General features: G+C 43.4%; 1 protein-coding gene across 2 annotated transcripts; it reads left to right on the forward strand.

Annotated features, from left to right (window-relative positions):
* The first annotated feature begins 618 nt into the window (after positions 1-618).
* NOCT (nocturnin) lies at positions 619-20,303 on the forward strand. 2 transcript variants are annotated; one of them, XM_065404745.1, is made up of 3 exons: positions 619-1,154; positions 16,407-16,676; positions 18,004-20,303. In XM_065404745.1, exons 1-3 carry the CDS (start codon positions 785-787, stop codon positions 18,837-18,839), a joined length of 1,476 nt encoding a protein of 491 aa, XP_065260817.1. In that variant the 5' UTR covers positions 619-784; the 3' UTR covers positions 18,840-20,303. The 2 variants fall into 2 exon arrangements, with proteins under 2 accessions (XP_065260817.1, XP_065260818.1); XM_065404746.1 differs by having other exon boundaries at positions 619-815.
* Positions 20,304-22,184: the final 1,881 nt, after the last annotated feature.

Here is a 22,184-nt window from a genome sequence, read left to right on the forward strand (position 1 = left end):
AGTACTACTGAAAAGGGACCTAAATGCAAAGCTCTGGTAAACTTAGAGGCCAGCACTATAGAAGGATACTGACCAATATGGGAAGGGATCCAAGTCAGGGCAAACAACACAGGAGAGAGGGTTTTGTTTCAACAGAACATTTGGAACAGTTTACTTTTCAAAGTCAGCTAATTTCCAGCGTGACACAGCATTACACTTCGTTTCCATCTAGTCTGCTGCCCGGGGTTTCCAATAAGGCTATTTATGCTCTCACCTTTCCCCTACATCCCTCCCAGCCAGTCATTCCCCGCCGGGCCATCAGCTTTCTCTTTCTGTATGATGTCAACTGCAGAGCTTGGTTTCAGAAACCCTTTGCGGGCAAGCCCATGTCATCAAACGGCAGAGGGGGTGGATTGTAAATTGCCCGGCTCCAGGCAGGCTCACCTACCCTCTTTTGTCCAGCGAAAGGCCGCCTACAGCCCGGTAACACCGGGCCACACGAGAGGAGTCCCAGCCCGTCTAGTGCAGGCTTGCTTCAGGGGAGCGGAGTCTGTGTGGGCGCTCCCCGCCCCTGCGCTTAGCGCTGGTAGCTGCCGGATGTTCAGAGGCGCTGGGAGCCGGGCTGGTTCCTTTGAGTCCCTGTTGTGTTGGGAGCTGGAGGCGTGGGTGATAACGGGAACTAGCTACGGAGAAGCTGCTGCGTAGCTGGGGGCGGCCTTTGTTCCTGCAGTTTCTAAGCAGCGCCGGCCCCTTCCCCCCCATGTGTACGTCTGTGGCTTCCCAGTAACATCTGACCGGGCAGCTAATGCTCGAGGAGGAGCCCGAGGCAGCAGCAGGTGAGCTAACCCCGCACTCCGGTCCGTCAAGCCTTCCATACTCAGCAGCTTTTTGGTGCCCTCGTCTAGCTTTTTTGGGGGGCAGCGGGATTATGTATCAGAGCCCTGCTAGGTCCTTGTGTTCGGCCCTGTCCACTCTCTGCTGTGCCCCTTGCACCACCACCTCCTCGTCCCTGCTGCTGCTCCGATCTCCTGTTCCGGTGAAGAGAGCCCTTTCCCCGCCTGCCCTCCTTGGCTCTTCCTCCTCTGCCTCGCCTCGCCGTGGTTGCTGTCACCAAGGGGCCTCGGCCGGCCAGTGCTCTGCAGCTGTAGGTCCAGGTGTTGCGAGTTCCCGAGCAGGTGAGTGTTTGGAATGATCGGGGTCTGAAGCTTCCATGGATGGAATGTGGGCATTAGAACGTTCTAATCCCGGCCACGGGGAACGAATAATTTTTCTCACCATAAACCCAATGTAGGCTGGTTGTAAAGGAATACGGTGTGGATTTAAACAAAAACCTAGTCTTTCTCTGAAAGATTAAAAAAATGTTCCAAGAAAGCCATAGATTAAGAGAGTGTGTTTTTTAAATCAAATTTACTTTTCACACTGATCATTGATTTTTATTTTATGCAGTTTTGCCCCGTTGATTAAAATAATGTATTCTTAGTTTTTTTAGCTAGTTTCACTTTATGGCTCTCCATGTGCTAGCCAGGTGCTAATATGATTTGTAGTTGAAAACACTGTAGGGGAATTTATAAATCCTCCCAGACTGTTATATGTTTAAAAGAGGAATTTTAAAAAGATCCACAGAGACTTCTGTTTCTTGGTCTCTCTAGAACCTTACTTCTTGCAACTTTAAATTTCAGGCCAGTGCTGCCCTTTAACATCTGAGTCACACTTATAAAACTCAAGATATTTAGAGTTAAAACTTCTTGGTTCACCCACTTCATGCCTTGGTATTGTGTCACTGTATGGTTAAGAATATAAATGGTCTGTTCTTAAACTTGATCATTCTTGTACATAAGTGGTGAAAGAGAAGATCAGGCTGAAATGCCCTAGCTCTGAATTTGCTCACTTGAATGAATATGCACATAAGACCTTGTATATTTTGATCTAGCTTTCTTGAAGTCAACTTCCTTTAAAAAGCAAAAACTTGTTTCTACATGCAATATTTGGCTTTGTTTAGACTAATAACTGTGCTGGTGTAATTAAAAAGAACGAGGAGTACTTGTGGCACCTTAGAGACTAACAAATTTATTTGAGCATAAGCTTTTGTGGGCTAAAACCCATTTCATCAGATGCATGCAGTGGAAAATACAGTTGGAAGATTATATATATATATATACACACACAAGACATGAAAAAATGGGTGTTGCCATACTAACAATAATGAGAGTAATCAATTAAGGTGGGCTATTATCAGCAGGAGGAAAAAAAACTTTTGTAGTGATAATCAGGATGGCCCATTTCCAACTGTCCTAGTATAGTTGTGCTGCAGAGGTATAAAGTTTAATCAGTAAACAAATTATAGGACTGACATTCAGACTGTAAATCAGAGGTTCTTGACCTATTTACCAATGTGGGCTTCATCCACACTATATATGTATATACACACACACAACCTCTACATCTGCAAAAAAAAAAAAAAAAATACAAGGTTTAGTATTTATTATATGACAGCAATATAATTCAAATCAATATAGTACCTTTCATTTCAACACTGGCAAATGTCTAACAAGAGCATTTTAAATTAGCAAAATAAGTCAAAACATTAACTAAGCGCCCGGAGAGCATGGCTGCATAGCCTGCCTACAAAGATGGGGAGCACTGCCCCCCATGCACCCAGCCCCCCAGCCCAGGACTGTCCCCAGACTGCCCCCTCCCAGTTAGGGAATACTCCCTATCACCCAACCCCCCTGGGACTGTCCCACCAGCATCCAGTGCCCCCCCCCCCAACACTTGGCTGGCACACGTGCCTGCCCTGCAGAGACAGGGGCCCTGTCCAGGGCAGAATGGCCCCCCTAGTGACTGCCCCCTCCAGCATCCAGGCCCCCAAGCTAGCAACTATCCACATGCCCCCAAAGGTTGCCCCCCAGCACTCAGCTGCCCCAATCCATGGACTGCCACCAGTCCCCACCTAGAGTCTGTCCCGCATGCACTGGCTGCACCCTCTCCTCATGCCCCTGTACCCCCATCCCCATGGTTATTGGTCTTCTGTCTTGGCTGCATATAGCTCAGCCATGCAGCCCACCCTGCCCACCTGCTGCTGAGGTCCTAGTGCTGGGGAGCCTACTCCAGCCAGGTCACTGAACCCACAATCCTGTGGGATATGGGGGTGATGAGCACCCTAGCCTCCTGCCGATGCTTCTGGACTCGATCCTGCCAGGGGCTAATCCTGCGCCACCCCATTTTTGCACCCCACCCCTGCCGGCTCTGCGCCCACGGCAAGTGTCCCTCCCTGGTTCCAACCCTCAGGATGTCAAATGGGCTGCAGTTGTATGCTGATTGGGCTGCAGGTTGAGAACTGTTGCTGTAAATAGTTTGATTAATCAATCTTTATAGTATGCTGACTATTTCGCTTTGGGGACTGATCCAACTCCTGATTAAGTCTGAGTCTTTCCACTGACTTCACTGGGAGTTGTATCAGTCTCACTTGTTCCCCAGTCATACAACTGGTTCCACGCAGGTGGACCATTGCACCTGAATGGAACCCCAGTAGTGGAGTAAGCTGAAGGACTGATTCTTAATCTTTGCTAATGGCGCCACTTGGCATATATTACTACCTTTGCTGAGCCCTGAAGATGTTCTATAAATCAGTGGACAATAACACATAAAAACCTAAATATCCTGATTTCCCCCCCCCCCTGTTAAATTAATAATATTTTGAATTAGCTTGGATTGGGGGTACAGGGTCGAGTGGATCATAGGCTGACATTGTGTGCAAAATTTCACCCTGGAATGGATTTTTATGACAAAGCTTTAAATTCCAGAAAACAAGGACTCAATAAATATGTTGACTAGAAAGGATAAAGAAATAGTGCTAGAAATAAATACTGTACTATATTAGTGTTTTAAAAATAATACACTAGCAAAGACATCTCACTAATGCAGAGGGCAGGGCAGTTGTCTATATGTAACAATAGGAAATGTAGTGCCTGAGACTATATATCTCCAACTACAGCCCATTTTTGAGCCCTGAAGGTACAGCGTTTGACATGTGGTTTCCAATGTATAATGACAAAAATACTTCAAGGTATGTGGCTTTTAAAGATATGTTGTTAGCGAAAGTGATTTACAGGCTTCTTTAGGCCTCTGATAATTAATGCCGCAATCCTGCAATTGGCTCTCTATTGGAAAGCCAATTGCAGGAATAAGACCTAATTTACTTAGATTATGTTTTAGATTAACAAAAAACAAAATGAAATGTGTGACTTTTGTGGGGTTACCCCCATCCCCCTGAATTAAAGGAAGGCTCAGGTTCTGAAACAGAGCAGAGTTTCTCAGTCTCTCTTGAAAGCTTGGGTTACATATCTCAAATTGTGAGGGGTGGGAGATTTTAGGCCAATCACATTACCTACCAATAACTTCTCATGTTGTACTGTTACAGATCTCTGATCTTCAGAGTGACACTCATGAACTGGGGGTTTAAGATTTATTTTAGATGCTTATTTTTCCTTCAGAAACCAGAATTACTTGAACAAGACCTTTCAAAAAAAGTTGGCTGCTCCTTTATAATTGCAATGTAGATCTGGGCAGTTGATTGTATGCACGAGTAACTTGTCATTCTTTAAAAAGAACGAGGTGTACTTGTGGCACCTTAGAGACTAACACATTTATTTGGGCATTTGTTAGCCTCTAAGGTGCCACAAGTACTCCTCGTTCTTTTTGCTGATACAGACTAACACGGCTACCACTCTGAAACCTTTTCATTTTTTATCCTTCTCCTAACTTTTTTTTTTCTTCTCATAAGTATCTTATTTTGAAAATACAAACCTTGTTTTTAAAATGCCCCAGGAGTGTAGAAGACTGCATTGGTGGAGCCAAATACTCTTTCATTTCTTACCCAGAAGAAACGCCCAAGGAGTTCTGCCAAAATAGACACGTCAAGTCTTGACCCTCGCTAGGATATGGCCATTCAAGAGGGTTAGCACTGGAAGCTGATAGGGTGGATACAAATCAAGGTTGTTGTTGTTTTTTAATGAAAAAATATATTTTTATTTTAAATTAAATACAAGTTTATTTTTAAAAAATAAACCTATTCAGAATTAAATTTGAAATTGACAGCTTATGCTAAGGCCTAAACTACTTATAACCTAGTAATCATTTAAATACAAAAAATATTAAGCAGTATATATTTGCTGCCAATAGTTTAAAGAAAGTCAAAGCACTGAACTGGCAGAAGTACTGGAACTGACTAAGCATCTGGAGCTAGAGTTTGTTGAAGTAGTAACCCAGCTTTTGTCAACAGTAGCTTCTGCTGCAGATGCAGAGAGAAGATTCTCTTCATTTCAGTTTAACTAGTTCAGTTCTGTGACCAGTCGATTCAAAGGTAAGAAACCACTGTGAGCTGAAAAAACAGGAAAGCTTTAAGAATAAAATGTAAGAATAAAACTGGGTTTGAGAGGATGAGATCTACTAATTCTAAAATTTTGAAGGACATGGTGAATAGAAATAACCAGTTCAGTTCATTAACTGCAGGTCCTACTTCCTTTGTTTAGTAAATCAGTTATTTTTAAATGCAGAAAAATAAATGTTTTGATAAATGTTTTTCTTATGTATCCAGCACATTTAAGGTAATTTTCTTTAATAAGAAAAACATAAAATGCTGTTTAAGCATTTAAATTGAATTTGAATTTCCATCCGTACAGAGCCTGAGATAAATCAGAAATAAGAAAATAATAATCTAATAAATAAGAAATGTATCATTCACTATTTTCTAACATAAAAATTGAGAATCTGAATAAATAGAGATATAATTACTTAAACGTGTTAAGATATAGTGTATCTTGGATTGCCAAAAGAGCACCAAATTTAGTTCAAAGGCTATATTTAGTTGCAAATCGGCATGTTTTAATGGTTACCAACCATGGAGAATCAGCCTTTCTTTAGAAAAATAAAAATACTAATGCAAGCTATGATTAAAATCAATTATGTAAATAAGGTTTCCTGCTTGCTGATTTTAATTGATTATTTAAATTACTTTGACTTAAATCAATCCGCCATGGAAGCTGAAGAATACATTTGGTATTGTACATCCAAGGACTGTGGAACTTCAGAGCAGTTAACTGTTTCCTGCTGTAATAAGTGGCCAATACATACCTCCTCATACTGTGTAATTAACAGAGCAGTAGTTGGTTCAATTTAAGTCTGGGAGAGGCCTGGCTTCAGTGATGCTATGCCCTTGTTAGAAGAAACAAGAGCCCATCTCTAGCAGCCACAGTTACCAGAGTTTTTACAGGAAAAGCTGATCTCCTTTTGAAAATTCAGATTATCAGGGGTAGCTATTCTTTTCCTTCTAGATCTGCTACTGAAATTGTGCTTCACTTCACCTGATAGGTGCAGAATTTTCATTATGACTGTTCTGAAATACACTATATTGCATAGTTGGAAAGCACTATAATTACTCTCTTGCTGAAGACCTGGGTCCTGATTGTTTCTCTTATGCTAGTGTAACTCCATTGGCTTCAGTTATCCTAATTTACATGGGTTGCTGAATGGGAGATGAGGTGCATGATGTATGTAACCCACACTCCTCCTGGGTGTGGTGCTCTGTCCCCTCTAGTGGCACCGAGACCGCTTAGAGATTAATGAGTCTGCTATAGCCTTAGCTAAGAGCCATGTGGCTTTTAGCTCATGTAGTAGAGGCTCATATACTAAGCTCCAGAGGCCCCAGGTTGGGGTAAAGATACTGAATTGGACTCTTATATACAAGATCAATTTTTCTGTGGTTGTTGGCATGAATTCTTATTAAATACACTCTTAATAAAAGGGATTAATTGTAGTGGTAGAAAAAAGAGCGTCTCTTATGCCACACTCCTTTTTGAGGTGAGATCTATTAAAAGGGAGCCCTCTAATGAACAAAAGAGAAAACTTCAATAAGAACTAGAAGAAAAAGGAAGCATGTCGTAAGCTTCAAAGGCTTCCCAGTTGATATCCCACACAAGCCCCCACTTGTAACGCTGACAGACCCTGGGCAGGATCAAACCTGGGACCTTTGAAACTAAATGCATGAGCTTTTACTGCATAAGCCACATGGCTTTTAACTAAAGCTGTCAGACTCATTAATCTCTAAGTGGTCTCGGTGTCACTAGAGGGGACAGAACACCACACCTGGGAGGTGTGTGGGTTACATGGACACTAAATCTTTCAAGGTGTTGTCTTCAATTTATGGCTTAGGTGACTTCAGCTGCGATCTCCTCACATACTCTTGCACAGAAAGCAGCAATGGGATTGGTGTTCTGAATAATTTTTCCCAGATTTGTCATTTCTGAGGCAAACAGGCACAGACTTGGTGTAGGTGGAAAGGATTTCTGAAACTGCAGCCAGTTCCATGTGGGAACGGGAGACAGAAAGAGCTGTGGGTCTATAGTGGAAACAAAGCTTTCTTTTGTGAATTAGTATTCTCAGTTTAAAGAAACATTTGCTTTAGTTAAACATGTTTCACTCCAAATAGAAACATCTGTTTCTTATCTCCAAATTATCCATAATACATTGTGTAATTGTTCTTGCATAACTAGCTGTCTGTGGCAATTTACAGCCCAAGAGGTGTTCTAGTAATTAAACTCATCCTCTTACTTTATGGGAATGACTTTTGCTTACTATGTATGAACAAGTGGAATAGAAGGAAGAAACTATTCAAATCACTGGTCATTTACCATAAGTGCTGTTGAACAACCTGCTTAATCAGACAGAACTAGATTGGTGGGCTGAATAACAGACTTTAAAATAAAGTCCAGCACTTAGGGTTAAAGTTTTCAAAAGGGCCTGAGTGATTTAGGAGCCTAATAGCTTCGCTGTGCCAATTTAACCACTTAGATTCTCCTCAAACCTTTGTCTTGTACATGACACGTTGTCAATCATGTTCAATTTAGGGGTAGAATTTTCCAAAGTGCTTGAGGGACATTTTACTTGTGGTCTGATATTGTGGACAGTGAGTTATGTACAAGACAAAGATCTGAGGAAAATCTAAGTTATGGTCTGTGCATCGCATCACTGGGGAGAACACATCAGGGTAGATGTCAGGATAGTGATAGATATGTAAAATTATGGCTCTCAAATTTCCTGAGACCAGGGATTATTTATGATATTTTCCAAAATTCACGGGACAGTCCCATTAAATGCTTTAACAATTAATCAGAATGTCTCTTTTTCTACCCTTTTCCTCTGCTTTCTTTTTGGCTCTGTCTGGGCTTTCCCCAAGAAACTCTTCAAACTATCAAAAAGAATGAAGAGAACTTGTGATGCCTTAGACTAACACATTTATTTGGGCATAAGCTTTCGTGGGCAAAAACCCACTTCATCGGATGCATGCAGTGAAAATACAGTAGGAAGATATATATACACAGAGAACATGAAAAAATGGGTGTTGCCATACCAACTCTAACGAGACTAATCAATTAAGGTGGGCTATTATCAGCAGGAGAAAAAAAAACTTTTGTAGTGATAATCAGGATGGCCCATTTCAAACAGTTGACAAGAAGGTGTGAATAACAGTAGGGGGGGAAATTAGCATGGGGAAATAGGTTTTACTTTGTGTAATGATCCATCCACTCCCAGTCTTTATTGAAGCCTAATTTAATGGTGTCCAGTTTGCAAATTAATTCCAGTTCTGCAGAGAAACTTGGGAACTTGCTAGCTACCAACAGCTGCTTCTGGGAAAGCATTACTGTACCCTGATTACAAGCATTATTAAGATGCATGAGGATTTAGGGGGAGTCCCCTACTTTAAATACACCTCTACTCCGATATAACGCGGCCTGATATAACATGAATTCGGATATAACGCGGTAAAGCAGTGCTCTGGGGGGGCGAGGCTGCGCACTCCGGCGGATCAAAGCAAGTTCGATATAACGCGGTTTCACCTATAATGCGGTAAAAAAAATTTGGCTCCCGAGGACAGTGTTATGTCGGGGTAGAGGTGTAAATAGGGGAAGAGGAGAGCCCAGGATTCCTGTAATACAGCACGTAACTCGGCTTCCTGCTGTAGGGCTGCTTCTTCTTTTTTTTTTTTTTTTTTTTTTTTTTTACAGCTAACAGGCTATCAGCTGTGATCTGGCTAGTTTACAAATCTAAAATGCTGAATAAACATCAACCAAAATATTTTGATTGGCCTCTAGAAAAACATTACTTGGAATTTAAAGACATTGCAGTATCATGCTGCATATGATGTGGTTATGGTGTTAGACTTGTTCACTAGTAAGTTTTTAATGTATTATCCTAGCCCAAATCTGTATACATTCTAGATCTCTTACTAGACACAAGAACAGTGTCTAATCTCAGCTACTTCTTAGGTTTGAACAGAAAAATAATCTCTTTTGCCCCCTTAAATCTATTCACCTCTTTTGCATTATTTTTCTCAAACTCTCCAAAAAATACTCACTTTGGATCAAGACAAAACCTGAAAAATTTTCAGCCCAAGGTGACTTCTAAAAAAGTTATGAATATATGTTCTGAGGTTATAATGAACGTGTGTTCACTGTAATCTCTATTGCAGTCACTCCTATGCCACTGTTCTAATACAGAATACTTTCTAACATGATGAATGTTCAAGTTGCTCATCTTTTGGTACTAACGCTGTCCATAAAGCCCATGTGTTGACTAACAAGCATAAGAAAAAATTTCATTCAAGAATCTTTTTCTTGACTCAGCGTATTAATCACTGTAATAGCTTATTTAGTTTAGCTTAACTATAAAAGTTTACTGTAACCAGGGCCGGCTCTAGGTTTTTTGCCGCCCCAAGCAAAAAAAAAATTTTGCCTGCCCCCCACCCTAGCTCTGGGCTCTTTTACCCCCCCTCCCCAGTGTCCTCCCCCACCCGCACCCCCTGCCGCCCCAGCCCTGGGTTCTCTCTTCTGCCTCTCTCCTCCCCCCGCCCCCCGGCTCTAGGCTCTGCCCGAAGCAAAAAAAAAAAAAAAGATGGCCGGAATGCCGCCCCTGAAAATGTGCCGCCCCAAGCACGTGCTTGGTTTGCTGGTGCCTAGAGCCGGCCCTGACTGTAACCACTTAACCAAAAATATTTTCCACACTAGCCTTGATTGTTTGAAGCAATTCTGCCAAAAGCCACTAGATGTCCCTACTTGACTAGTTTGTTCAATAAAAAAATGGTCATGTGATGTTCGGACTTACATTTATGTACCTTTCACCATTTAACTTTGTTTACCGTATTGACACTGGTGCATCCTTGCAGCTTAGCAGGTGTGTATGCAAGATAACTATTCTCTTTGTTTATTGTTTTGGAATTGTGTTGGAGTATTGCAAAACCTGTGCTCAACTTAAATGCTGAGCTCTTGGGCAGTGCTTAATTTGTAATGAAAGAGGGGCCGGGGTTCAAGCAATTTTCTTACTTTCATAACTGACGTGCAAAGCCCATAGGGCCGGAGCTACAAACTGCCTACTTAGAGGTGCTGGGTCTGAGCCCTAGCGAGCCCCAGCACCAATTAAGCACTGCTCTTGGGTAATACTGGAAGTGTTTAGAAGCTTCCATGTATGTACAAACTAGTAAATGTTTTATATAATTAACCAGGTATCTGGTAGCTGTAAGACAGCATCTCCATGTATTTCTGTGAGAAAGGAGAGCATGTATAGATAACCAGTTATTTTTGAATATATTTAAACTTGATGTTTAATTTTAACAGCTATATGGGGCTTTAAGTCCTACCAGAAGCTTTAAGTACCCAACCTGCTATATTACTTTTAAACTACTAGTAAATATCAGAATTTTAAAAATATTTTATGTTATCTTATTTGTCTTTATGGTAAACAAAACATGAGAATGCCAGTTCTGCAAAGAATCTGTTGCAGGAGAGGCATCCGCTTCCTCCAGAGTAGAAGGTCAGACCACTTTCTTTTTTTATAATTAAAGTATAGATCTGCTGCTTGATCAGGAGGAGCAATGGATTACAAGGAGAAGAAGGCTGAAATCCTTTACAGAAAAGTATTTCACTATCCAGATAATACTACTATAAGTAGAGGAATGGCACAGTTGGGAAAGAATAGATTAAAAAACCAAACACACACACAGGAGCAGAACGTAGGCTGCCGGGCAGCCCCACGCCAACAGCTCCTCCGGCACGACTGTACTGCCCCTGTCTTCCACGGGGCTGTACAGACCTCAGACAGGAAACATAGCTGCATGGAAGGGCTGGGGGCGATACAGCTGTGCCAGAGGAGGCCGGTGGCCCCACGTTCTGCTCCTTTCGCTGCTGCAGTTCCGGAGAGCCCTGCAGTTCAGAAGTCTGTATCCGGCGCAGTGGGAGGACAGAGGTCCCCTACCCCACCCCCGCCCAGGTAACGTGGGACGGGGAGAGCACAGGGGCCCTAGGCAGGGGGCAGGGAGGAGTCACATGTGGGGGGGTCACATGCCACCCCTTTAGCTTGTGCCCCCCTTTGTGTTCCTCCCATAAGTCACCTACGCACCACTGGATCCAGGAAACTGCAGACCAGTAAGCTTAACACAATTTCTGCTCTGCAGAGGTACTGGGTGGGAGGGAATGGAAGGGGCAGGGGATTGCACCATGTTTCTCTATGTTTCCATATCAAATATGATCAGTTTATAAGTTAAAAGGGGGTGAAATGGGAGTTTCTAGTTGTTAGCCCTGCAGACTAATCCTGGGCTTTCTGACACATCTTTGTTTGAGTCCTATCACTATGGGAAGATGCTGGTGGGTACTGCCTCCCAGTCAGAGCACTTACCACTGTGTTCTGTTATAGAATGCCTGCTATCCTGACCTCTTGACAGCAGGACTGCTTCTGTCATGACAGCAGCAGGCTCCAAGTCTCTGCTTTCTGTCCCTGCACTGGGCAAAGGCAGGGCAGAGCTGGGCCCAGAAAGCTACCTCCTTACTAAATGAGCACCAAAGATGGGTAGGGCCTTCCAGGGGCCACATGGAAGAAGGATGGGGGGAGTGCTGGGGCTGGCCATGGGACATGTGGGCAGAAGAGGACTGCAGGGCAAAAGGGGAGCACAGATTTTGCAGGGTACAGGTGAAAAGGCTGCCTGCAGGGATGGGGTTACTAGGAATTGTCGAGTACAGTAGGGTGGGAATCATTGGAGCTGGAGGGTTGTTGGGGGCCTATGGTGGGGTAGTGAGAGGTGCTATGGGAGCAGAAGTAAAATGTTTGCAATCAGAAGCGGTGTTGGGGTAATTGGGCAGACAGACCTTGAGGGGAAAAGGACCTAAGGTGGGGAGGGGTGGAAAAGAGAGAGAGAGTCAATGAGAGCACCTAGCTGCCCTGATTGCTGAAGGCTTTAGCCTGGGTAAATAAGTAATCCTACTCCTAGGTCTCTAGGCAGGAAGCCCACAGATTGAGTGGATCCATAACAGGCATAGGGCAGAGTGCATAATAAGCACCCTCTTGATCAAAGGTACAATGCTACGTATGAAATAAGCTCTGACTGAAATTTACCTGCTGGGCTTATTCCCTAGAACTCAGTTAATGGATTTCCACCATGACCTCGGACTGCAATGGGGAAAAAATTCTAACTATAATTTCCCCTCTCAGCCAAAATGAAACATAGTTTGTTTCAGAAACAATGTAGCTGTCTAACCTGCAACTATCCCTCTGTTAATAAGCAAAACACGGGCCAACATCTGACAGGATTCTCACCCCCTGCTGCTTAGGTTCTGTCACTGCAGAGAGGCAGCACAGGAGTGACTAGGGCACTGGCTGGGGAGTCAGGAAATCTGAGTTTGGTTCCTAACTCTGCCACTGACCTGCTGTGTGACCTTGGATGAATCACTTCCCCTCCAACCTTCTGTCTGTCTTGTTTGTTTAGACAGAAAGCCCTTTAGGTCAGGGATGGGCTGTTTGTACAATGCCCAGCACAACAGGCCTCGGTCTTTGCTGGGGTCTTCAGGGGCTATTGCAATATAAAATAACCTCGCCTGGTAAAGTTCTGAAGTCAGAAATGTAAATTCTGTCTCTGATATGGTGCTTAGAAGGGGCAGGGGAAGATGAACCGTTTAATGAGCAGACAGTAATACGGTCTATGAGGCAAGGTCCATCTCTCTGATCTATGTCTGAGGCTAGAATGGGTGGACTGGCATTCTTTCATGTGGTTATGGAGGGGGCAATATCCATCTGCATATTCACCCTCTTCAGGGTGGGTTTAGCTCTAGTAGGAAATTCTTGAAAATAACTTACAGTACATGAGGTGGTAGTATACTGATAGTAGAGTCCTCTTAAAATAACCAATGTAGAGTTGGTTGTAAAACACTGGAATACAATACTAAATTTACTGTGGCTTCCAAATAGTATCAGTTCTGGTGCTCCAAAAATGAAGTACATCTCAAACGCATATTCTGCATGTAAATCCTGAGTACCCACTTTGGAAGGTTTGACCCCTGAGACTTTCCTCTTCATTGCTGTAGAGCAAGATGCTGCTACTGGCTGCATCATTAAAATAAAAGGACACCATATAAATAGGTAGGTGAAAAGTATTTGACTTATCTGACTTTAAAATCTACTAAGAAAATTTCTTCTTCAATAGAAGAGGCCTGTTGAGGGGCTTGTCAGATGAATTCTTAATTCTGGAGAAGCTGAACTTTTCAGCAGTATATCTCAAAAGAATATGTATGAGACCGGAGTCCTGAAACAATAGCTGTCCTGAAGCTGTGCAATTCAGATCTCAGAGCATATGAGGAACTATGAATTTATCTGTTTCTCCAGTGCTGCTTGACTTCCACAGCCATAATTGCAGAGAGAGGTTATGTAACGTATGCTCATGGACTCACCTCCTCAGAGGGAAGAACAGAGACTACTTATTTAGAGACTTCCACTGTTTTTTTTTTTTTTTTTTGTCGGGGCTTCCAGGAAGGGAGCAATGGTTCCCTAAATGGATTAAGTAGGGTAGACGGAAAGCAAAGCTCAGTAGCTCTGTACAGCTTAGGAGAAACATGATGCTAAATATTTATAAGTGTATTTCATAGGGAACTCTGTAACATAGCAGGGTTGGTGTTTCTTTAGCCAATATCTAGGACAGGGGTGGGCAAACTACGGCTCGCGGGCTAGATCCGGCCCCTCAGGGCTTTGGATCCAGCCAGCGGGATGGCCCCGCGCCGCTCTGCAGAAGCGGCCAGCACCACTTCCCTGCGGCCCCCAGGCGGGGGGGCAGAGGGCTCTGTGCGTTGCCCATGTCTCCAGGCACTGCCCCCCCGCAACTCCCATTGGCCGGGAATGGGAACTGTGGCCAATGGGAGCTTCAGGGGAGGTACCTGGAGGCATGGTAAGGGCAGCGCACGCGGAGCCCTCCCCCAGGGGCCGCAGTGCTTCCTGGAGCGGCGCAGGGCCGGGGACAGGCAGGGAGCCTGCCCTGGCCCCGGTGCGCGCCACTGCCACCCCGGAGCCGCTTTAGATAAGCGGCGCTGGGCCAGAGCCCGAACCCCTCCTGTAGCCCGCCCCCAACTCCCTGCCCTAAGCCCCCTCGTATATCCTGCACCCCTCCTGCACCCCAACCCCCTGCCCTGAGCTCCCTGCTGCACCGTGCACCCCAACCCCCTGCCACACCCCGCACCCTTCCTGCACCTCAACACTCTGCCCTGAGCCCCCTCATGCACCCCGCACCTCTTCTCTACCCCAATCCCTTGCCCTGAGCCCCTTCCTGCACCCCATCCCACACCCCGCATTCCCTCATGCACCCCAACCCCCTACCCCGGCCCTGCATACAATTTCCCCACCCAGATGTGGCCCTAGGCCCAAAAAGTTTGCCCACCCCCCTGGTCTAGGATGAAGGTTGGATATGAGGCTCATACTCAAGCTGTTCAAGCTTCTGAAGTTTTCAGTCCCTTCCCTGCAACCACTTTATTTTTGTTCAAGTTTAAAATGTACCTTCTCCCGTGAGGTTTGTGTTACAAAGTGAACAGTGCTGTCTGTACAGTGCATTGGTGTGGTGACAGGAGCTGGCTGGAACATTCAGAGTGATGCTCTAAATCTGGTGGAGCAGTGACTTGAGTCTGGGGTTCCCACATACCAGGCCAATGCCCCAGCCACCAGGCTATAGAGTGGAAGAGAGTGTCATCAGAAGTGACAGGGACCCCAAAAAATCTGCCCAAATCAAAAGTGCTGGTTTTGCTCCCAAAACCAGCCATTTTGGCACAATTCCATTTTTGCAAAAATGTTAAAAAGGCTTTAGTTTTGTTCCATCATGGAATGAAAACAAACTTCTAAACCTCAAGTTGCAGTGAAACGGAATTGTCTTCTTCCAGCCAGCTCTAATGATGACACAAGGTAGTTGGGAAATCTATGAATATCTTCCACCTCCCGAGGGAATACCAGAATTTAAATAACTTCTGATGTAGCAGTTGCCATGTTAGCATAACTTTTCTCCTGAACATTACTAGGGCAAATGTTACATTTTTTCACACCCTGGGCAATCCCACTGATGTATGAGATACAAGACAAGGCAGAACTTGGCTTTCACAAAGTTAGCAGCACCTTTCATAGCTACTGGTCCTTGCTGCATCTTCTGACAAAAGCATTTCACTTCTAAGAAATTTCCTATACTTCATTTTATTGCCTCTATTTTCTTGAATTGTCTGAGGTGGAAGGCTACTGTATGGAGAATACTCTTAGCAATTTGCACAACTATGATAGGGTTGTGTGTTCACACACCCAACTTTTCTGTGGCTGGTTTACGATGGCGCTCATCAACACAGTGAGTCAACCCTATTTGTCAGATTTTTACACCGTGCCCACGCAGTGTGAATAAAATCCTTTAGACAAAACTATATAAGGAAATGGATGGAAAAGTTGAAGATCATTTCATTTGGTCCTATTCAGTTCAAAAGCTGAAAAGAATTGTCATAACAAAACGTTTTTGGAGAATCGTGCTAATCTGGGGAGGGAAGATCTTGAAGCCAGTTTCTGCTGATCTCTTGGTTTCTGTCCAAGAATAAATAGTCCCAGGAACCAGCAGACCTGTTTGCTATATACCTCTCAACCTGGCAAGACCTAGGTATGGGCAAGTGTGTGACAAAGATCCACAATGAGGGACAAAAAATATGATTTATGCAGGAAACTTAAAATGCTGAGAGATTCCTTTTTTATGAATGCATTTATTTGTAACTTAGATCTAACTATTAGCCTTCATATTCACTGGAGTTTTTAAAATTTAAAAAGCCTAGTCAGTTCCCCTTAAGGTGCTATGAAGATGTAAGAAAACATAACTTTGAGAGAACCCTAGCTGTTTTTTTTTGATTATGCGCTTTTTGTGCAGCCCTTTGAAACATTCCCATGCAGTGAGGGGCAAATGCCAGAAGTTTCTGGACTTTTTGCAATTCTACCGTCGGTTCACTAGCTTACTCTGACTTGGGAGATGAAAGATCAACCCTATATTTGAAAATAGGGAGGGAGAGTTAATCATACCTGATGCTGAACTGTCACTTCTTTTTTTCCAGCGTGTTCCATGGGAAACAGTACGAGCAGGCTATATAGCGCTCTTGCTAAGACGTTGAACAGCAGTGCGGCCTCCCAGCATCGGGAATACTTGGAACAGTCAGACTCTGAGCAGCTGGATCCCATAGATCCTAAAGATCTGCTTCAAGAATGCCAGGCAGTTCTTCAAAAACGCCCTCCCCGACTCCAGAGAGACTTTGTAGACCTGAGGGCAGATTCTACCAGCACCCATCGTCCCATTAGGGTCATGCAGTGGAACATTCTTGCGCAAGGTATGAACCTCGTATAAATCTCCAACTTGAGGTAGTCCTCTTGGAGGTAGACGCTGTTGAAAATGAATTGTATGTATTTTTTTAATGTAGATATAGTGCGTTTGCACAGAGTACAAATATATGGAATTGGGAGGGTTAGGGCAGAGACACATCTAATTCGGAAGGAATAGCAAAAATAGAAAGCTTCTGGGTCTGAATTCATGTGACATTCCCTGCACAACAGTCACACAAACATTTCCTTTTCTTGTAGTTATAAAACTGAAGCTACTTCTCCTGTCTCCCCATCTTAATGTGAATACAAGGCATCTCCTGTTAAGTTGAGATGCACACCACTATTGGATCCTTAGTGACCTCCAAAAAGTAGACTTGCCCTCTATACTACTTCTTTTGAAGTTGAATTATAACACATTCAGATCATCCTGTGGCAATGTATTCACAAAAAAACTAGTTAAACTTGGTTCAGAGTTCCAGGAATTTTTTCATTTGTCTTGGTTATTGCTACTTGGAAAAGCACATTTGAAGTGGAATAATTAACTGGAATAATTGTGTTTATAGTGGTATTTTCCACATTGTGCACTCAGTGCTGAGGGTTGAACTGGGCACAGTGGCCTCATCTCGCCTTCTCTCTGCACATTTTTTTTAACTTTTGAAAAGACCATATTGAGATTAAGAATATTGTCAAATAGCTCTCCTATCTAGTGTCCTTTCTGCCTTGTAACATCTTCCAGATGATAGAGTAAACACAATAGCATGGAAGAGACTTAACAAGAAATACTACAAGATGACATAGCAGCCACATATGCTAATCTAGTTTAAAGCAACTTGTAATTTTTGGGGTGCCCTTTGTGACACACTTCTTTACAAAGGCCTCGGTGTATAGAGGTTGTTTTTATTTTTCTTACCAGACACTTCTGAAAATTACACCCCTTTAAGGCATCTCAGATTGGGCATCCAAAATCAGTAGTCACTCCTGCAAACTGTGGCCACAAATACTTATAACTTGGAGCAGCAGCTCCAATCCAGTCTGGTATCCATGGCCTAGGAGTATGCCACTTTTGCACACATGTATCCTACAAAGCAAGGTAATAAAATCTCCTGGCAAAATGGAGACAATACGTCCTATAAACCACACTTAAAATTAACTTAACCCTTAAATCCATTTGGGGTTAGGTCCAGATTTTGAGTAGAAATCTGCATACTACTTAACTGTAGCTGGCAGTATGTTTACAAGGGAGTCCCTTGTTTTCACAGGCCCACGCAAGTCTAAGTTAGGGAGGGGATGATTTTCTTTGGCAATTAATAGGTACTGATGGATTTTTCATTCCAGCTCTTGGAGAAGGCAAGGACAACTTCGTTCAGTGCCCCATGGAAGCTCTCAAGTGGGAAGAAAGGAAATACCTCATTCTGGAGGAAATCCTTGCATACCAACCAGACATTTTGTGCTTGCAAGAAGTGGACCATTTTTTTGATACCTTTCAGCCACTCCTTAGACGGCTAGGCTACCAGTGTACTTTCTTCCCTAAGCCATGGTCCCCCTGTTTAGATGTGGAACATAACAATGGGCCAGATGGCTGTGCCTTGTTTTTTCTCAAGGACCGCTTTACATTGATCAACAGTGTTAATATCCGTCTAACTGCAATGAAGCTAAAAACCAACCAAGTGGCCATAGCCCAGACGCTGAGATGCAGTGAAACTGGGAAGCTGTTCTGCATTGCAGTCACTCATCTGAAAGCCCGTACTGGCTGGGAGAGATTTCGATCAGCACAAGGCTGCGATCTTCTACAGAACCTAAAAAATATTACCCAAGGAGCAGAGATCCCTCTAATAATCTGTGGAGACTTCAATGCAGAACCCACCGAAGAAGTTTACAAGGAATTCTCTAACTCCAGTCTCAACCTGAATAGTGCTTACAAGCTGCTGAGTGCAGATGGGCAATCAGAGCCTCCTTACACTTCATGGAAGATCCGGCCCTCTGGAGAGTGCAGGCACACACTGGATTATATCTGGTATTCCCAGCATGCCTTAAATGTAAACTCTGCTCTTGGCTTGCTGACTGAAGAACAAATTGGACCCAACAGGCTGCCATCCTTCAATTACCCTTCAGACCACCTGTCTTTGGTGTGTGACTTCAGCTTTAATCAAGACCCTGACAGGCTTTTATAACTTGTTTAAACTCCATATGGTATTGCAGTGTCTTAACTCACCATTTTTAAAGAAACTTTTGATGAGGCTGGATTTACTTAAGGATGGGGTATATGGACGGCTTAATATATTTTCAGGCATGTACTTGAAAGTAACTTTGCCATTCAAACCTTATAATTTGAAGCCTCCAAAGGAGGAAAAAGGAGTTGACTGCCAATTTTTGAGTTGCGATGGTTTTGTTCAACATGTGCTTTGCCACATCTTAGTTTGAAAATTGGAGGGGAAACTGCATTCTTTCTCCTTTCATTAACTCCTTTGTCTAAGGACTGAATCAATCCTGAAATGAATGTTCAGGCCTTTAGTTCTCAAGCTAAGAATTCAGTGTATATATACACAAACAAAATTAGCATGCTGTCAGGGCAAGTTTTAATGTTTCCCCTTGGTGAACATGCAAGGGTAAGAGGCTTGACTATATAAGTGTTTTTATTTATTTTTATATTGATGTGTAAGCAATGCAATTGACCAAGTTGTGTTAAGTCTAAATGTAGGAAACACAAGCATTTCAGACACACGAGCAGATCTAGGAAGGCCCTAGTAATTCTGAAATGATTTGAGATGGGAGAATTAATCTGTGTTTTAAGAACTGATAGCAGCTTCCATAGAGCATGTAATGTGATGCAAAGCCTACTCCAGTAGGAGTGCCTAAGAGAGGAGACTTGACCATAGTGTATGATGTAGTAGTACCTTCAGTTTTGCAGAAAATGTGCCTGCATCAATGCATACGTGGCCTGTAAAGACACAGCGTTGTAACTACTATTTTCCCTGCACTTCCTTTCAAAGGTCACACTTAATCCAGGAATATTTTGCCTGTCAGTTTAATGCCACACATTTCTGAATGGTTTAAATTTATAGTCTTATTTAGTCTTGTCATAGTTTTACTAACTGTTTTGATAAAGGTCCGATCTTCATGTTAAGCCCCACTCCCCCTGCCTTTTTTTGTGTATGTTGCATTGCATTTTGAAGACTTAACACTGGCATTTTTAGAAAATGGTAAACAATATATTGAGAGGGACTGATGGCTCTGCCTCTGCCATTATAAAACACAGGAAAAAAAGGGTTGGCAGCAGTCTTTAGTTTCTCTTTTTTGTGGGTAAGTGGAACTCTAGCAATGCATTAAACTATGGGAGGGAGAAAAATATTAGTATAAGCAGCTCTTGCCAGCCTTGCTAAGTGGGGAGTGCTTTTCTCCACCAAGAAGGTCCTGTAGCTATGGGTTATGAATACAGCAGTGAGGGTTTTTGTTGAAGTAGAGGTGGCGAGGGTGGGAATGGTGGCTGGAGTGGGGAAGCCATGGGGCTGACTTTCAGGGGGTGGGGGGAAAAGGAACCACACATAGGGCAATTCCAAGCTAAAGCAGTATTTCATTTCAAGTAACGTTACTGGCCCATTCTGAATTGTAAGTGTTCCAGATACATTAATAAATGGTCTTTTAAAATAATTATCAATGTAATGTCTTCTTGCTAAAGTGTCCGAGTATCACAACTTTCAAAGACATATTTTTCAGAAATTGTCTGCGGTGGTGACATGTCCAGTCCCCATTAGAGTTACCACCACCATGGAACTATAGACTCCATTTGGTGAGGCAGGGACAAAAAGGCAGCCAGAACCCACAAAGAAAACTTATGAGAAATAAGCATTTGTTTTTGCTGGCGAACTGCCTTCTCTGGTAGTACTGCAAAATGCATCTAAACCTTACACTAGGCTATGGCTATATCCTTCTTTTAGGGACCCTAATTGACATATCAAATTCCACATTAGCGAGCCAATGGAACTGGAGCAAAGTACTGTCTCACCCCCCCCCCTCCCAGATGTCAGCCGGTATTTGCATTCTATCAATTAGAAAAAGCAAATGTGGCTACTTGGGTAAGGAATGGTGTCCCTAGCCTGTTTGTCAGAGGGTGGAGATGGATGGCAGGAGAGAGATCACTTGATCATTACCTATTAGGTTCATTCCCTCTGGGACACCTGGCATTGGCCACTGTTGGCAGACAAGATACTGGGCTAGATGGACCTTTGGTCTGACCCAGTATGGCCATTCTTATGTTGCTCATGGGGTGAGCATTTTCACTTAGTCATGCTGTGAAATAGGGGCCCTCTGCTGCAGATATGTGCCCACTGGCTAGCTCCCTCCGTTCCTGGGTCAAACAGGAATAGTTGGAGTGGGAGGGTAAACACTCCAATCTGATACTGTGTTGACCACTGCTTTGTCTTACATTCCCACCCCACTACCAGCTTGCTCTGTGTCACCAGAATCGCAGCAGCTCATTCTGCCCTGTCTTTCTCTGATTCTTCTCTGAAAAGTCTTTAAAGTTCTACTCTTCTGCTAGTGTTCTGAGCCACAATTTTTTGTGCTCTTAATCCCAGTGCAAAACATGCCTGGGTGTCAACAGAATTGTGTAGATCAGACGTCGTATGACCCTTCACTTTCACTGTGGAGACTTGCGTTCATGAATCACGGGTAGTTTAAACTTGGGCCATCAACCTCAGCAATTTGCAGTGGCTCAGTGAAAACTCAACCAAATAACCTCAGAGCTGTTTCTTGCTGCCCCCTGCAAGCTGTTGTCTGAAACACTTCCATGTTTCCACTCTAAAGTGCTGTTTCAGAAAAAGGTCTCTGCCAATGTGTGACAACACACCTGTCTGCTTAGACAGATTGAAATAGTGATGGGTATTTCTAAAAACCATATTAAAACTGAGATTATTTAACTAACACTTAAACCTGTAACAAATTGGTTCCTTTCAAAATTTCATCTTTCATTTCCCAATATTAAAATAATTTAAAAAAACACCACCCGTCTCATCAGAAGCCAAGCGCCTATTCTCCCCTGCTGGATCTTCCAGCAAATTGCAACAGCCTCTACTTTTGGAATTGCAATCAGGTATCGGCCTAGTTTTTCAGCTGTGATATGACATAGTCTGGGTGACTTGCTGTCATAGGCCCAATCAAGCACCCCCACTTGGCCATTCACCAGGCTGCTTATCCCCATGTGTTAAGCATCTGGAATCTGAATAGAGTCCAGGCACTGTCCACTGACTTGGAGCTCCTAGGCAGGCCCTTATGGTGCAGTTCCTCTATCTGGCACCCCCTCAGGCCCTCCCTTCCATCTTAAATACAACCTTTCCCAGAATCCCATTGCAGGTATGAGCCTTCTGGTTTACCTCTTCAAGGGGGCATGTGTTAAGTGTAACTTTTAAAATGCAGATACTTTGCACAGGCTTCTAACACCACTGCTCGTGCTTTAACAAATAAAGCACAGAGTGTACAGATCACATAGAAAACATCCTGAGTGCAGTCTCGCTCATCCT

This window comes from Emys orbicularis, chromosome 5 (assembly GCF_028017835.1).
Source record: "Emys orbicularis isolate rEmyOrb1 chromosome 5, rEmyOrb1.hap1, whole genome shotgun sequence".
NCBI lineage: Eukaryota > Metazoa > Chordata > Testudines > Emydidae > Emys > Emys orbicularis.

Coding starts and splice junctions, on each gene's coding strand:
- NOCT (XM_065404745.1), top strand. CDS start 785: ATGCTCGAGGAGGAGCCCGAGGCAGCAGCAGGTGAGCTAACCCCGCAC. Junction 1,155..16,406: donor TGTTGCGAGTTCCCGAGCAG/GTGAGTGTTTGG, acceptor CTTTTTTTCCAG/CGTGTTCCATGGGAAACAGT. Junction 16,677..18,003: donor GTGGAACATTCTTGCGCAAG/GTATGAACCTCG, acceptor TTTTCATTCCAG/CTCTTGGAGAAGGCAAGGAC.